The sequence below is a fragment of the Musa acuminata genome, chromosome BXJ1-6, assembly GCF_036884655.1.
Source record: "Musa acuminata AAA Group cultivar baxijiao chromosome BXJ1-6, Cavendish_Baxijiao_AAA, whole genome shotgun sequence".
NCBI lineage: Eukaryota > Viridiplantae > Streptophyta > Magnoliopsida > Zingiberales > Musaceae > Musa > Musa acuminata.
In genome coordinates, this window is record NC_088332.1 from 176,938 (window position 1) to 195,624 (window position 18,687).

Here is an 18,687-nt window from a genome sequence, read left to right on the forward strand (position 1 = left end):
GTAAATTATATTGAGATCGATGAAAATTTTATTTGATGTCTTCTAGGAATCTAGGATGACATCGACATTTGGTCTTTTTGCTTATCCTCTCGTGGGTCCTGTTGTCACCTCCATGCTCTCGTTGCGTGTCGTCGTGTACTTACATCATAATCATATTCATGCAAACCCTAATAATAATAATGTCAGCAATGATATTATGATTATTAGATGAAAATTACGATTTGATTATTATAAGAAATGGGAAAGACGTAATGATATTGATGGCCTCTATCTATGTGCAATCTGATCTCACTCACAAATTTGGGTTTTGAACGATTGTCAAATCTAGCCAGAGATTGGCCTGAACGACAAATGGTAAGTATATTTATTGAACGGCTTAATCCAAATATCCGGTTTGAAGGTAATGCTCGTCAACTCCCTACTATGATTGCTACGATATCATTTGCATGTTTACTTGAGGAAAAAATCATTAGGGAAAATCATGGAAACAGGAGTGACAACAACTAGATGATCAACAAGCCACCCGCCCCATCTATTCCCAACCAAAACCCTGACACTCAAAGACTAACCCTAGAAGAACTCAAGGAAAGATCAGCAAAGGGTTTGTACTATGATATAAAGTGGAGTATGGAGCACCAATGTAAACTAGTGCAACTTCTGATAATTGAGCCAATTGGAGAGGAACCGGAAGCTATGAATGTAGACTCCGATCATGAAGGTATAGATTCTAATGAAGATGTTGGATCTACCATACATACAATGAATGCATTAACCGGTTACTCTAACCTGCGAAAGTTGGCGAACTTTGGAACATCAGCATGCTATAGTTTTGAATGATACTAGTAGCACTAATAATTTTATAGACAATGAAGGTTGTGACAGATTCGAAGTCAAGATCGCTGATGGAGCATATAAAAGCATATGAAACATTTCGGAGCATATCAATGGCGTATAAAATGTTTCGGAGGATATCAAAGGCATACGAAACATTTCGGAGCATATCAGTGACGTATGAAATGTTTCGGAGCATATCAATGGCGTTTAAAATGTTTCGAAGTATATCAAAGGCATATGAAACATTTCGAAATATATCAATGACGTTACATTCATTTTATTTTCATCCAAAGCGCACATATAAACACAGAGGGTGCAGTCGGATCTTGAACAAAATATAGTCCATCTATTTCTGGATGACAACCTAACAGAAGTCTCCTACGTTTGGGAGCTCAATCCACCCACATCTGGGTGAAGTTAGAAGGGGCCGGCAATGCATCACGGGCTCTAAGCAGGTACCTTTTACCATTTCTAACAAAGGTCCAGACAATCCCATAGCCACCAGAGTACAAAAGGATATGTGAACAATAAAACTCGTATATATCGGAAAGCATATGTGAAACAACGAAATATGCATGTGCTTGTATGAAACAATATAATTTAAACATAAACGTTACATTACAGATTTATATATACAAATTATTTCGGGATAAGAGCATATAGGATTTCGAAATAATAATGTGCAGCTCAATAGAAGTAAGGATTTCAGCTAAAATATACATCGTATGCCATTGGTGCATCAATGTGGTGATGATTGTAGGTTAATCGTGATAAATCACATTTGTTCGAGGCGGCTCCTGAGGCATATATTGGTGAATGTCAGAGCTTCTACTTTCGCTACTGATCTGCTGCTTTGTATCATACTGTTGCTCGGAGAAGTATGACCAACTATCACCGTACTAGTGATTTAAAAAGCGCTAGGCGTCAAAAGGCGCCAAGGTCCAAAAACGCCTGAGATGCTAGGCGCTCGCCTGAACGAAGCGAGGCGCTAAAATATAAAAATATATAATATAATTAATAAATATAATTATTTAAATAAAAAATATGCTATTAAATTAAAAAAATAAGGTACAAAATCACATTAAATAAATAAATCATAATAGTATATTTTTTAATTTTAAATAAAAATTAATAGTATTAAAATCAAAATAATATATTATTAATCTAATAAATAAAAATACTATTATTAGTATGCAGGTAGCAGTATACTGTTAACAGTATAGTGAGAAGAGTGTGAGAAGACCGAGGTTGTTGAGGCAACGACAATGGTAGCAGGCGACAGCCGTAGCTGGAGCGGGAGCGGCAAGCGTCGGTGACAGCGGGAGTGGCGAGTGATAGCGGGAGTGGGAGCGAGGAGCGACAACGAGAGCGGCGAGCGATGACAGCAGCGGCGAGTAGCGACAGTAGAGAGTAGCAACAACGAAGAAATTGCGATCGCGAGTGTTAGGGTTGGGGAAGTCGGGGAAATCGCAAGAGGGGGCCTAATATCGATGATTTAGTTGGTTCGATTGAACCAACTAAAGCATCGAAAACCAACTAGACCTAAAAATTTAGTTTGGTCGCCTGGTTGAGCCCCGGGGCACACCTGAAGCGCCTGGTATTGGGCGAGCGCCCAAGCAGCTCCTCTTTGAAGCGAGGCGCCTGGACATGAAGCGAGGCGCTCGGGCCTCACCTCGCCCGAGCACCTATTGAAATCACTGTGTCGTACTGTTGTTGACCGTATGATTCTCCATAATACGATGCTTATGAGAGTGAAATGGAGTGAAATATGGGGGAGTATGGGTTTAAAAACCTATGAGAAAATATTCCAACGGTCAGTTTGACCGTTGGAGCACTATTATGGACTGTTACCGATCTCTTCATTCTACGCAAACCTTTTGAGTTGGAGCAACATGTTGCCAAACTGTTGCTAACTAGATACGTTCTGCTTTTATTGCATTTGAATCATAGTCTGATTCCATGTTATAGATAATTGATTTAAAATAACAGTTTCATTGCCCAGATTTTCTTGTTTTTTTAATTCTAAATTTTTGGCATTCTGCATGCTGTTTCCTTCTGATGGGAGCTAAATATGTTGCAGATTGGAGGGAGTAATTTCCTGAAAAAAGCTAATACATTGCATGTTTTAGCTTCTACATGTGATGGACTGATTTTCATTGGAAAGCTAGCATTTCAGATAATGAATGGTTTCGGACTTTCGGTACCTACCCACTTAGTGGAACATGATGCTGTTAAAGAAGCACTAGAACTGAACAAACTTACACAACAAAGAAAGATTCCAATTTATTTTCAGAAAGATTTTGTGTGTGTCAAAGTTGGCAAGCCTGAGCTGGTGGAGATATACGCTTATAATGAAATCTTGGCAGGTTAGTATGATGAATTGTACATGTAAAATCATTTGAAAATTAATTTTTAAGCTTGGATTGGCCCTTTTGAACCTTTGTCCTTTTAATCTTTCCCTTTACTTTCCATTTGTAGTTCACACTTTCATTTTGGCTTATCTGAGTCCTGGAAAGCATGCTAATGCTTGCCTATTTATTTATTTTATGTATTATTATTTCTTATTTTTTTTTCTTTTTTTTTTCATAAGCCACAACATATTCTTTGTTTGTTTCTTTCTTTCATTTTAGTTTTTTCTAGTGAAACTTCTTAAATCTTTTTTATGAATTTGTTAAATTTTATAACATGGACTTGGTACAAGCTTTGATTAGAATCCTAATTAATCGTGTCACAAATTATGTGTGTTCTATCACTTTTCTCTCATCACTTGAACATATCAAGATCCATTTTGGACTTGGCCTTTTGTACTCAACTTGGTCCTGGTCCCCTTATTGTTGAAAGGAGAGGGTCCAAGTCCAATTTCCTACTTGTTGCCTATACCACGTCTGTGGGTCTAGGATAACTGGTAGCTGAACCTAACCTGGCTATCATTACTGGTTATAGCTCCACTTACATCTTTCCAAATGATCCCTTGATGATCTAATGCATTAAAAGATTGTGAAACATATGTAACTGGATCTTCATAGTGTAGGCATTTCTAACCTAAACAGTGAGACATTTTACTGATTATCTTTAATATTCAGGTTGGGTGCCTGTGGATCTAGGGCCAGTTTCAATGAAAGAAGCCTCTTCTATGCTCTCAACATGCAAGGTCTGTGGCATCATAATTTACTTTCTGTGCCATGTTTGAAATCTAATTGAGGTTAAATGTTTGTGTTTTATAAGGTACTCTTTGTCTTTCATTAACATCTAAGCCATAACCGGTTCAAAACCAAGTGACAAATGCATCTCAGAATGTCCATTAAGCCATTATGATAATTATATTTTTCTTCTGTTTCTTCTATAGATAAAAATGGTCAAGTACATGCAGCTATGGAAGATCAACTAATAGAAAAAAATTGTTTATTGGATGGTATTGCTTGTTGTCCCCCGTTTTTTATCATAAAAGTGGTCACTAAGTTCTTTATATAATAGAAGATCATGAATATCTACTTAAAAATATCATTTTAATATTCCCTAGTTTCAATCACTGATTACAGCACTAATGTATCCAATCAGTGGTCCATGCCAGCATAATGATCAGATTTAACATCTTAGTTGCAAAACACTGAAGTAAAAAAGAACTATCATAGTCGATATGCTTGATTTCTCCTTGGACAGCTGCATCAACTCTGAGATAGGTTGTGCTACAATTTTATTGAGAATGAAATTTAATTTGGCATGTTTTCATTCTTATTAAGTCTGTTAGTGATCATCATGCTGCAAGTGTAGTTACTTTAGCAGACTGAGTTTTGGTGGAGTATATAAATGTATCAAGACATAGTTCAGTTTAAGCTAAAATAGTAGATCAAGTTAGCATTTTTCCTCTTAGCAGTTTTGTATGATCATTTTTAGTCTCGAGGTCCAAATAACTTATCAGACCAATATGTACTGATTAGTATTTACTCATCTGATTGGTTTTGGCACGTGGACCGAGTGATTTTGCTCGATCTGGTTTGAAACTAGTTGTTTTAATTTTTTATTTTTTAAATTTTAACAGCTTATAACAGTTGTTCAAAGCTGTTGGCTGTTTTAGATTGCAAAAAAATAAAAACAAAAGGTGTCAGGGACTGCTCTCTTGCATTTGAATCCTTGCATTTGAATCGATCAATTTTGGCTTCATTACCTGCTACAATGATGTTTGGTTGGGCAAATACTTTCTCAATTTGGTATGCTTATCTTTCTTTATCTTTCACAAACTTGAACTTTTAATTCAATTTATTAGAAATCAATCAAACAATTTTAACTCTAGTATTTTTTTTTGTTGTTGTGGTTCTATTTTCTGTAGTCTTGTTTTAACTTTCTGATTATTGTGATTTTTACTCTTTGATTGAAAATGTTGAGTTTGGTGCTTAAGCAAACCAAATGGAGATGAACTAACTTTCATGGCGTATACACTGCACATTATGTTTTTATTTGAAAATATGGGATGTTGTTAGAACCCTTGCAAATTCTAAACTTGGGGTTGATCTCTTTAGGGGATCGACCTCCTTGGAACTCTATAGGGGTTCCTCCCTCCAAGTTGCTGCTCAAAGGCTGTAGAAAAGATTCATCTATTGCTTATGAAAAGAGGTGGAATACATGACTATTTATAGGGCTTCTAAACCCTAACTCCTAATAGGACTCTTACTTAAGACTCCTACTTCTAACCAACTCTTAATAAGACTCCTACTCAAGACTCCTACTTCTAACCAATTCCTAATAGGACTCATACTCTAGACTTCTATTCCTTTACAACTCCTTATTCTTCTCTAAGAAATAACCTCCTAACCCTAGCCGGCCACTTCACCTTTTTAATAGAGGTCGGCTTAGGTAGTTTTTACATGAATGTCCCTCTCAATTAGGACTCTCCTAGCTAGAGTCCTAACAGTTTACATGAATGTCTCTCTTTATTAGGACTCTTCTAGCAAGAGTCCTAACAAACCCGCCCTCTTCAAATCAGCCTTGTCCTCGAGGCTGACGATTCATGAATTTTGGGAATTTGATCTTCAAGTCGCCATAGTTCTCCCAAGTGGCATCTTCTGTTGGTAGGTTCGCCCACTGTATTAGCAATTCAGTAGTGGATCGTCGTCGTCGAGTCACAATCCGTCGATCAATAATGGCACTTGGCTGAGTCTGAAGTTCTCCTTGGGTAGTCATATTTGTTGGGTGGCTTTGGGCTGTCTCCAAGCACCTATTTACAAGTTCCGTCTGGCCGTCGGTTTGTGGGTGATATGCCATACTCCTTTTCAATTTAGTACCCTGCATATGGAATAACTTTGTCCAAAATCTACGCGTGAAGATGCCCATAGAATTTATCATAAGCACAATGCGTCCCTTATAGTGTAATTCTTTTGAGTCTCAATTGTAATGAGCCATGGGGCTTGGTGCTTCCTCTAATTTTTTTATGATATTACTAGACTCCGAATATTCCTGCTATTCCATCTTATTATCCTCAAGGAAGTCACTAGTCAGAAGTGAAACGGCCGAAAATTCAGTTTGCTCGGGTAGCCGTGAAAGCGCATCTGCAATAATATTCTCTTTCCTCCTTTTGTAAGTTATTTCATAATCAAATTCAAGAAGTTTTGTTACCCATTTTTGCTGCTCAGGGAATGATATCTTTTGCTCCAAAAAGTACTTGAGGCTTCTATGGTCGGTTTTAATATGAAATCGTCGACCAATCAAGTAGGGTCTCCACCTCGTTGCTGCGCGCACAATGGCGAGCATCTCCTTATCATAGGTTGACTTATTTTGATGCAAGTGGTCGACCATCTTGTATGAGAATGGCTCCAATTCCGACTCCAGATGCGTCGGCCTCAATAATGAAGGGTTGGTTTAAATCTGGTAGTGTTAGCACCAGCGGTGTCGTCATGGCTACCTTAAGTTTGTCGAAGGTAGTGGAGACTCTGTCCAACCATTGGAAGATATCTTTTTCCAGTAAGAAAGTAAGTGGTGCATTGATCTTTCCATAGTTTTTCACGAACTTACGGTAGTAGCCTGTTAAACCCAGAAAGCCATGTAGCAATTTTATGCTTCTCGGGGTCGGCCAGTTTTGCATTACTCCAATTTTGAAGGGGTCCACTTGCCACACCTTCCTCTGATATGATATGCCTAAGATATTCCACCTTCTGTTGAAGAAAGCAAAAATTCGTAGTGGTTATTGTGTGTTCAAAAGGTGGTTTTCAGTATGTCTTCTTCACACGCTCGTATTTGATGATACCCGGATCAAAGGTCCGGCTTTGTAAAGATTTGTGCTTCCTTTCATCTAGCAATTCATCTACTATTGGAATAAGGTATTTGTCCTTGATGGTTATGCCATTGAGAGCTCGGTAATCAACACATATTCGCTTTGTTCCGTCCTTCTTGCGTACAAGTAGCACCGGTGAAGAGTAGAGGTTGCAACTTGGCCAATTAACTTCTGTTTCGAGCATCTCTTTTACAATCCTTTCTATTTCATCCTTCTAGAGATGTGGATACTGATATGGCTGACCATTTGCTGAAGATTTGCTTGGAAGGATCGTTATACAATGATCATGCCGACGGGTAAGAGGTAGGTTGCGCGGTTCGTCAAATATATTTGAAAATTCAGCAAGCAAAGGAAATAGATTTGGATGTTCAATTTCTATTGGCTCTTTCTTAGTTTGCTGCTCAAGTTGTACCAAAAAGCCACTGCATGCTTTACGCAAAACCTTCTCCATTTGTTGTGTGCAAATCATCGTTACGTCGCCCCCACGTTTCCCATGCAGTATCACCTGTTTTTCCTTACTATAAAATTTCATAATTAGTTTCATAAAATTCCAAGAAAAATCACCTAATGTTGTCAACCATTTAATTATGAGCATGGCCTCTGTTAGGATCGGAGCGGCACTAAGAGAGGGGGGTGAATTAGTGCAGCGGATTAAAACGTCGGTTTTGACCGATCAAGTAGGGTTTCCACCTCGTTGTTGCGTGCACAATGGCGAGCATCTCCTTATCATATGTTGATATATTTTGATGGGAGGGAGACAATGCCTTGATAGAGTATGCGAGTGGTCGACCATCTTGCATGAGAATAGCTCCAATTCTGACTCCAGATGCATCAACCTCAATAATGAAGGGTCGACTGAAATTTGATAGTACTAGCACTGGCATCGTCATCATGGCTGCCTTAAGTTTGTCGAAGGCAACGGAGGCTCTGTCCAACCATTGGAAGACATCTTTTTTCAGTAAAGAAGTAAGTGGTGCACTGATCTCTCCATAGTTTTTCATGAACTTGCAGTAGTAGCCTGTTAAACCCAGAAAGCCATGTAGTAATTTTATGTACCTCGGGGTCAGCCAGTTTTGCATTGCTCCAATTTTGAAGGGGTCTACTGCCACACCTTCCTCTGATATGATATGCCCAAGATATTCCACTTTTTGAAGAAAGCAAAAATTCATAGTGGTTGTTGTGTGTTCAAAAGGTAGTTTTCGGTATGTCTTCTTCGCATACTCGTATTTGATGATACCCGGATCGAAGGTCCAGCTTTGTGAAGATTTGTGCTCCCTTTCATCTAGCAATTCATCTACTACTGGAATAGGGTATTTATCCTTGATGGTTATGCCATTGAGAGCTCGGTAGTCAACACATAATCGCCATATTCCGTCCTTTCGTATGGGGAGCACCGGTGAAGAGTAGGGGCTGCAGCATGGCCGAATAACTCTTGTTTCGAGCATATCTTTTACAATCCATTCTTTTTCATCCTTCTGGAGTTGTGGATACTGATATGGCTGAGCATTTGCTGGAGGTTTGCCTGGAAGAATCGTTATATAATAATCATGCCGGCGGGTAAGAGGTAGGTTGTGTGGTTCGTCAATTATATCTGAAAATTCAGCAAGCAAAGGAAGTAGATTTGAATCGTTAAATTCTATTAGCTCTCCCTTTGTTTGCTGCTCAAGTTGTACCAAGAATCCGCTGCATACTTTATGCAAAACCTTCTCCATTTGTTGTGTGTAAATCATCGTTACGTCGCCCCCACGTTTCCCGTGCAGTATCACCTATTTCTCTTTACTGCAAAATTTCATAATTAGTTGCATAAAATTCCAAGAAACGTCACCTAATGTCATCAACCATTCAATTTTGAGCATGGTCTTATGATCGTCACGAGCGAGGAGGAAGAAATCTGAAATTATCTTGTGGTCCTGCAACAACAGTTTCACTCGCGAGCACCTACGATCATACTTCAAAATCCATCCGCCGGCGACCTTAACGTCAAGCCTGCTGCAATTCTTGATAGGTAAGGCCATCTGGACAGCAAACTTACTGTTTAAAAAGTTATTTGTATTGCCCGTGTCGATAAGAACAGTGATCGGTTGTTGTTTGCGAAGGCCTCTAACTTTCATTGTTTGCGAAAAACAGTGATCGGCTCTTCTTCTGCATCTTCTTCTTTATGTTCAAGGCTCTCTTTTGGATGTTCATTGACCTCTTCTTTTACTGGTTCAATCATAAGAAGTCTCCCTTTACTACAGCGATGCTCATGGCTCCACGGCTCGTCGCAATGCCAACATAACCCATTTGCATATTGCTCCCGAAGCTCTTCTCTTATCAACATCTTTGGTGCAGGGACTCGGTCAATAGTAGGAGGGGCTGAGGGCTTCAATATTGCTGGTTGAGGAGCGACCCTAGGCCTCCGAGCTTCATGGTTCAATTGCTCCTCTTGATGTCGTGCGAAAGAGATAGCTGCAATAAGCGTGTATGGTTGTCGCGCTTTAACTTCACCCTGGATCTCCGGCTTCAAGCCCTCAATGAAGGTCCTCAATAGCTGTTTTTGAGACCAATCACGAGTTTGATTAGATAACCTTTCAAACCTGGTTTGGTACTCCTGAATGGTGGAGGTTTGTCGGATCTTTGCTAGTTGTCCGTCAATATTCTTGTAATCGGTTGGTCTGAAGCGGATCAGCAGTCCTTCTTTGAATTGTTGCCATGAAAGGACTCCATAAGTATGTTCAAACCAGTCAAACCAATGTATAGCATTCCCTTCAAGATGTATAGCTGCAATTTTCACCATAGATGCATCCGCAGTTTTGTGGTACCAAAAATATCGTTTCGCGCGCGAGATCCAACCAATCGGGTCTCCTTCTTCCCATCTAGGGAAGTCCACTCTCATGCATGGATAGTTGGGGTTGGCCATAGAGTTTCCCCTCTCTTGGAAGTCATATTTTCGGGCTTGGTGCGATTGGGCAAAGCTCTCTCCTTGATATGATTTCTTCGGGCTTAGTGGTTGGCCCAATCTGAGTTCGGTAAAGAGCGTCCGAATCTTATCCTCCATTCGTGCCTCCAAGGCTTCGAATTTAGCATTGATTGCCTCCTTAGATGCCATAGTATGAGGCATGGAAGAGAATTTCTTGTTTTAGTATGAAGCATGAACAGAGTCTCTGTTTGCTGCATGATAAAATTTGTCATGTAATCATGAACGTTAGATGGTGTAGCTGATCATATTGTGATCCTTGCTCTCTTGTTTTCTCAAATGGTTTAATACATGATAAACTAGAGAAAGAAAGCAATTGTAGCTGAAGGAGAGGGAAGGATGTTGTGTGGAACTTTATAATCTGAGAATTAGCATGGAAAAACTTGGTGGAAATGATGATTTGACAATTAGCTCGGGGTCTTTGGTAAGGATTTCTGTTTTCTATTTGTTTCTAGGAATTACATTTTCGCCATCATCTATTTTTTGTCCTTGTTTCTTGGATATCATATTGTGACATATCAGTTTCTTTTTTTTTTTAACAGTACAACTTGGTTTTGCAAAGTGTGTCCAGTAAACAAAGTTTTGGTCTTTGATGGTCTTGATTAACAATGTATTTCTGTTAATTGTCAAAAACACGATAAGTGTCATGGTAATATGTATCATCTATGAAAATGTAACATGGGCATAATGTCTAATAAAAATAATAATATTTGTTTACTTAAATGAGTGAGGCAAAAAATTGGTTTTGAATAGTAACATAGAATTTATGGTACTTGTCTAAAAGAATATTATCAATGGTCTCAAGAAAACAATCATGTGTTATGTCATGTTGGTAGACCAAACTGTGGACAAGCTCCCAATAGAGTTGTTGGCCAGATCTATGACTAGCTCATGTAAGGTATTGGTCTCTATCAACTCTTATCGAATTCATACCAACCCATACCGATTTGGAGCAGTCGACATACCCATCTATGAAAATATAACATGGGCATAATGTCTAATAAAAATAATAATATTTGTTTACTTAAATGAGTGAGGCAAAAAATTGGTTTTGAATAGTAACATAGAATTTATGGTACTTGTCTAAAAGAATATTATCAATGGTCTCAAGAAAACAATCATGTGTTATGTCATGTTGGTAGACCAAACTGTGGACTAGCTCCCAATAGAGTTATTGGCCTGATCTATGACTAGCTCATGTAAGGTATTGGTCTCTATCAACTCTTATCGAATTCATACCAACCCATACCGATTTGGAGCAGTCGACATACCCATGGTTTAATTCAGGATGGGCTGTACCACTGTGTCAGGCTAACTGTCTACCACTGTTTCGTTGGATAGTACATGTCATACTGGCTGGTTTGAATTGTTATGATTATCCGTGGGAAAGGGTTTAGCTTATTTGCAACCTACAGTAACACCAACAAAAACAACAACACATGCAAGCCAAATTAGGAAAGGCAAAACATGATCCTCATTATTTCTTCTGATGCATTTGTGTCATTTCATTCTTTGGCATATGCTACATGCTCTTCATTTGTTTAGCTCTATATGGCTGCGTGTTTGATTTAATTTCGTGGATACTGCCGCATATTTGCTTTTCCATTTATATGCATAAGAAACCTTCAATTTGAATTATATATTTCAGATGATCGCAAGTGAGTTATCATTCATATTTAGCATATATTTATTTGTTATACTTCAACATGTTCTTCTTGTAGGCCTTTCAATACAATCTCAATTGGCATGCCATATTTGCAGATCCCACTAAACCTATAGCAGTCGATATTGGCAGCGGTACCTTTCTCTTCCATTACTTATTTGAAACAGCTTTTAAGTTTTACCATCTTGTGGTGTTTTAGATCAAGTTTCATCAAATATCATATTAGAAGAAATACTTGGACATGTTATTTCAGTTACATACCAAAAAATGTAGTTATCATCAGCACTGTTCAGTCCCTTTCCTAGTAATGCTTAGGAGCATTTGGGCTGCATCAAGTTATTATAATTGCAGTTGTTCAAATATTAACTTTAGAAATATTGTGAAATAGCTGGAGCATTAAGAATCTTTAACTAGTAACATGAGTGGAGGAATAACATTAAAGTTATAAGTGATTTACTATTAAAGATGAATGACACCATGAGAATCCTGGCTGCGCTTCATTTTCTTATGTCCTTCTAGCTTATGATTCTGAAGTTATTTCCATAACGTATACATGTAAATACTTAATTTTCTTTCCTTGATAGGAAATGGCTTGTTTATTTTGAAGGTGGCTAGAAAATGCACAGATTTAAACTTTCTTGGGCTTGAGATTAACAGGAAGGTGATCCTCATTTTTTTTTATTGCATAGAGATGTTTGTAGTTTTGCTAATGTTTTCTCAATTGTCTGCAGCTTGTTCAGAGATGCTTAGATAATTTGCATCAATCTGAGTTCAAAAATGGGTGAGTGTCTTTAATGCAACTTGCAGTTACACGTGAAAGTTACCTAGTGTTAATAGTTCTAGTTCAGAAACACTTGTTTGAAGTCTTGTATATTGGTCATTTATCTTAAATAATTAATTTATCTTTATGCATGCAAATGTTTCTTAAAATTTGTAGTTCTATCCAAGGTTCGCAATACCGTACCGTACCGGTATTTCGACCTGGGCTCGGTACCGGTACGGTACGGAGTACCGAGTGGTACACCCAGGTGTGCCGAGTACTGTAGTACTGCTACAGTGCACTGCTATAGTGCTACAATGCACTTGGACCGGTAACAAGCGGTCCGCGTACCGACAACCTGTCGGACCGGTACATACCGCCCGTACCGGGCAGTACGGTTCGGTACGGCAGACCCTACTTCTATCAAGGATTAAAATCTCAATTCAGTATGTGCTAGGACAGACTAGTATGGTTCCATTATGTATCCATTACCATGTGTTGGTGTAGGTTTGTATTGATTGATTGGTCAGACCAATTTCAAAAGTTACTTTTAATTTTAAACTAATTAAAATTTTTGTCTGCCCCATAATGCATCAAAATAAGCTTGTAGGCCCTATCTTAATGTTTATATATCAAGAAGTATATGTAAACAAAGCTTGTAAAGGTTCTGAGATAAGGAAGTACATGTCAAAAATTCAATAATTTTAAACTAATTAAAATATTTTTCTGCCCAAGAATGCATCAAAATAAGTTTTTAGGTCCTATCTTAATGTTCATATATCATGAAAATATATATAAACATAGCTTGTAAAGGTTCTGAGGTAAGGAAGTACATATCAAAAATTCAATTATAAGTGTCATTCTATTATTTGGTAGTACCAAAAATCTTATCATATCAAGTGTGTCACATGTTGAGGTTGCAATTGTTAGACTCTTATAGATAGAAATTATAAGTCCGCAGAACCCACTGATAATATTCTTCCTGCAGCACCCAAAACTAATATATTATGTGTAACATGTGAAATAAATTTGGAAGTGTTGCAAAGATACATGGATTAAGAACAGCTGGCATATTAGTCACTATGGGAGAAATTGTTCTGGGATTGGGTAAGCGCAACTGCACAAGCATGACTATGTCGCTGTTAAGCAATAGAACTATTATTGTCATCACTATACTAATATTGAGTTGTATGGAGCCTTGAATTCGATGAACTGGGGCCAATTATCAACATTATATTGTGACCCATGAAATTTTGTTGGTAATAAGGCTGGAACAACAAGAAACTCCGATATGGCTCAATCTTATGTAAGCTCTCTCTTTGCCTTTAATACATCAATTGTCTTTGCCCCTTTCTTTTTGGTCATAAAACTAATAAGGTGAGCTTCCTTTGCCCCTATCTTTTCAGTATGAATGAGAATTTGATTTTCGTTATGCTCTCTCTTGCTATTTCTACATACTAGAAACATGACTTTAGCCACTGTTATTGTAAACACATTACTACCAGTCTCACTGTAGTTTTTTGCAGACCTCTCAACGAGCAAAATATGAAGTCTCGTCATCATTAAACTGTTTCTCTGGCCAGACATGATTAAAGTCGAGCTAATTATTTTTCACCATATTTTGTTTGACATAAGTGATGCATCTTTTATGTTACACAGCTCAGAACTTGTTTATATTCTCAAACTTACACGAATGTAGACCTGGGACCTTAACTGCTTTGAATATTCTTTTCCACAAATATTAGTGACAATATACCTTTTTAACATTGTTGGAATATGCTCGTTGAACTTTCTGGACAGACCAAGCCCCACACTCACTGTATTTGCTTTGACATAAGTTAGTGTTTGTTAAATTATAACTTCATTTGTTTTGGATAGACCAAGCCCCACACTAAATTAAATATATATACATATGAGATGGGAGCAGGACATGATAACTAGTTTGCGAAGTCTATATGGCGGTACTTCTAAGTTCTACCATTGATGCAAAACTATTTTGGTCCATATCGAGTAACTTTATTGTGAGTCTCTGTAGCTGACAATGTAGGCTTACTCTCCTGATGGTTCTTTAGAGAGTTGTGATTTGTTTTTGACTTCATCATTCTTGAACACATTATTTTAGGCCTTCTTTTTCTCTGTGGTTCATTTTTCTAATTTTGTTTGCATTCTTACTAGATATTTTATATCAACAAATGCAACCTCTACATTCCGTTCTATAGTTTCTAGTTATCCTGGAGATTTGGTACTTGTCGCAATACAGGTACAAGTTTCATACACTAAATCTTTCCTGCAATTATTTTGTTGCATCTTCTACTGTCTGGAACTGATCTATAGTATGAGATGCCCGTTAAGTGCGTTTCTTAGCTCGAGTCAGGAGTGAACTTGATTGATGGACCGAGAAAGTGCAATTCTAAAATGAACATTGAACCAAGTGGATAAAAGTAATAAAAGCATGAAAGTAAGAATTTAATGTTCATGTTACGGAAAAGAAAATCAGTTGCATGACACACCCCATGTTGTTCACCGGCTGTCATGATACGTACTGTCATTATCACAAGGTACACTGTCAAACCAACATGGGTGTGCTGGCAAAAATGTAAAACAAAAAGAATAGGGGGAGAGACAGAACACAGAAGGAAAGAAAAATGAGTCATTTGCAACCCGGCATCAATAATTCTTTTCTTAGCCGACCATATGTGTTTATTTTCTCCTACAATAACCTGACATGGTTTCTGGTCGAATCCTGAGAAACCTTAAAAAAGTTAGTCAACTGACCTTGCAGGTTCAGTCTGTTGTAATTGTGACACCTTGATTCCACATTTCTTGCTCCATGTTGGATGCCACACATGGAACAGCAAATGTGAGGTGTCATATCCTTGATCGAGATAATTGTTCAGGATAACACTTCAGTTGGCAGTCATCATCATTCTCTACTCAATTTTACTTGGTACAACTAGAAGTGCTAGCAGTCAGTCATAGTTCTCAACTCAATTTTACTTGGTGGTAACTAACATGCAGGACATGCTTAATGATTTATTTTCTCTGTCACTACAACTCAAATTGGCATACTATGTCAAGAAAGCACTTCATTGGACGGATCTTGATCATTGCTTGTTATAAGGCATGTGATTGTTATGACATTTTCCATGTAACTCTGACTGAAGTTGACATATTCTACATTATTCATAGTTCAAATCGTGGTTCATCTTATCAGTTCGTACTAGTGTACCGACCGATCATTCGTATGGTACGTACCGACAGACTAGTTTGTACCACCCATAACAGGTGATATGTTGCAGTACGATGAACATTGGTTTAGACTTTGATAATGCATGTTAATGAGGTAGATTCGTTTATTAGATTATTGGCAAAGATGAAAATGTTACATCGTATACTACAGTATTTAATTTTTATGATGTTCCACTACCTCAAACGTTGTTAGTAAAATTTTTAGAATTGGGGAACCAACATTGTAGGCCTATATGCAAGACTTAATAACTAATAAATTAGAAAATGAGTTTACTGATCGCCAAATGCTGCTGCCATGGTATGGATATTGTAGCAGCGGTAAGTTATTGCAAGGAGCCTCAATGAATGGCATATTTATTGGATTAATGTTTGACGCTTTGTACTCATTGCCAATCTATCAAAGAATAGGCTTCTGTCCTTGAAATTTTTGTGATGTAAATCAATGTACTTAACTATGCTTATGTGTTTTCTCAAGATCTGATTTATATCTTATGTAATATATGGAATCGAGTTAAGTTGGTTTCTGACACCAATTTGTGCTTATTTAGCTTTTTAGTTTGATTTGCAGTGATATAATTCTTCAATAATCATCACAAAATCCATTTGTCCTTGGACATGGTACTTTGCTGCATGCATTAAACTCATTGACCATAATTGATAGTGATCTTTATCATGTGACTTAATTCTAAAACTCCAATATGCATCGTTTTTCAATAGATAGTGGCATCGTAAATCATTCTCAATTTCTTCATAGGCTTATATTCCTTATCTTCAGCTATTCCCATTTATTTATGGATATTCTACCTTATTATGTGCATAGCATGTTTACAAAGTATGCAGATAACATTTATGAGATACAACTTGCTCAGCAGCATCCTTTTGTCTAGTGCCCGAATCCTGATTTTAACAGAGAGGACCAAAGATGGAGGATGGTACAGAGAGGACTTGTTGAAGCAATCTTGGATCTGCTTATTACAAATGGAAAGGTACACTCCACATTTCATGTTTGGAGTATCTTTACCTGCAATCTTTGTATTTTTGCCTACATGTTGTTAAGTTTTAACTTTTGAGAATGTGTTTATGTTCATAGGTCAACCTTTTTAATCACCACTAGTTTAACTGCCTCTTCACAGTGATCAACATGAACCTGATAAAACTAGGAAGACAATTGCCATGCATTTGCCTAGTCAGAAATAAAGCAATCAATTGAAAATGGAAACCACTACTTCACTATGATCTAGTGCTCTAGTCAGAAATAAAGCAGTCAATTGAAAATGGAAACCACTGCTTTACTATTATCTAGTGCTTTGATGAACACATGTAGACTTTCGTGGTTCTGTTGTGTTGATAATCTAATGCATTCCGTGAGTCGGCTCTTTGTGGTGCGGCAGGTGTTTTTACAGTCTGATATCAAGACTGTTACAACGAGAATGAAACATCTGTTCATTACTTATGGAAAGGGTAAACTAGTAGTGGATGGGGATGACAGGGATTGGATGGAGGAGAATCCTTTTGGTGTTCAGACTGACTGGGAGCAGCATGTGATTGAACGTGGAGCTCCTATGTATAGAATTATTCTCAAAAAGGTTTGATCGCTTGCAAAGGTACCAATCACATTTACTCTTGTTGCCTTTTCTTGCCCTTTTATTGGAGCATGTTGGATACTTGGCTATGACCAATTGGCTTAAGCAGTTCTATAACTGCTTAGATGCATTTCTATAACCAGTTTCTACTTGATAATTTTGGATGAATCCAAATCATTGCAGGTGGAGTATCCTTGAAATCATGGCAGCTACTTGCTATCAATTAAAACTTTGGGTAGTCTTTAAATACGGACGTCTACCAAGATTGAAAAAATCAGAGACTATCTTTACCTTCAATTTTTGTATTTTGCCTACCAAGATGGCTTCCACATTATGACATCATGGTCTGACTCTTTTACTCAAGTTTGTGTTACCATAAACTAGGACAAAATATGATCTTAATTATATGGAATAAGCTGCATTTGTCATATCTTTTTGACTAGGCGAATCTATGTCCATCCTTTTAATTCGTGATGGGAATTTTGTTAAGTTTGAACTTTTTAGATTGTGTTTATATTTCTAGGTCAACCTTTTTAATCACCACTAGTTTAACTGCCTCTTCACAGTGATCAACATGAACCTGATAAAACTAGGAAGACAAACTTGCCATGCATTTGCCTTGTCAGAAATAAAGCAGTCAATTGAAAATGGAAACCACTACTTCACTATAATCTAGTGCTCTAGTCAGAAATAAAGCAGTCACTTGAAAATGGAAACCACTGCTTCACTGCTTTACTATGATCTAGTGCTTTGATGAACACCTGTAGGCTTTCCTGGTTCCGTTGTGTTGATAATATAATGCATTCCGTGAGTCGGCCCTTTGTGGTGTGGCAGGTGTTTTTACGGTCTGATATCGAGACTATTTCAACGAGAATGAAACATCTGTTCATTACTTATGGAAAGGGTAAACTAGTAGTGGATGGGGATGACAGGGATTGGGAGGAGCATGTGAATGAATGTGGAGCTCATATGTTTAGAATTTATGCTAAAAAAGGTTTCATCGCTTGCCAAGGTACCAATCACATTTACTCTTGTTGCCTTTTTTTTTTTTTTTAAACTTTTAATGATGCATGTTAGATACTTGGCTATGACCAAATGGCTTAAGCTATCACAGCATTTGGGGTGTCTTTAATTGATTCAAAGTTGTTTGAAAGTGACCAACTTATGGGAATTGGGAAGCTACTTGCTATCATGAGTATCCTTGAAACGTTCGGCAGCTACTTGCTATCAATTAAAACTTTGGGTAGTCTTTTCCAAATACAAGCATTTGGGAAGATTGAAAAATCAGAGAGTTGTCAAGTGACAGATGAGTCTGTTTATAAAAGAATAAAATCATTTTTGTGGGAAGAATTATAGCAAAATATGTAACAATTGGAA

The 18,687-nt window shown here is 37.6% G+C and overlaps 1 protein-coding gene across 11 annotated transcripts in view; it reads left to right on the forward strand.

Annotated features, from left to right (window-relative positions):
• LOC103974161 (uncharacterized) overlaps window positions 1-18,687 on the forward strand; it is a 49,815-nt gene that overhangs the window by 26,886 nt on the left and 4,242 nt on the right. For 4 of the 11 annotated variants that reach the window (XM_065185637.1, XM_065185639.1, XM_065185638.1 and 1 more), the window contains 8 exons: window positions 3,918-3,985; window positions 11,777-11,852; window positions 12,303-12,379; window positions 12,450-12,499; window positions 14,654-14,738; window positions 16,615-16,713; window positions 17,119-17,331; window positions 17,494-17,740. In XM_065185637.1, coding sequence (XP_065041709.1) covers window positions 3,918-3,985; window positions 11,777-11,852; window positions 12,303-12,379; window positions 12,450-12,499; window positions 14,654-14,738; window positions 16,615-16,713; window positions 17,119-17,319 — 656 coding nt within the window. In that variant the 3' untranslated portion in view covers window positions 17,320-17,331; window positions 17,494-17,740. Of the gene's footprint in view, window positions 1-2,914; window positions 3,201-3,917; window positions 3,986-11,776; window positions 11,853-12,302; window positions 12,380-12,449; window positions 12,500-14,653; window positions 14,739-16,560; window positions 16,714-17,118; window positions 17,352-17,493; window positions 17,741-18,144; window positions 18,447-18,687 lie in introns of those variants that run through there. The other 7 variants (XM_065185633.1, XM_065185634.1, XM_065185635.1 and 4 more) reach the window with 6 other exon arrangements.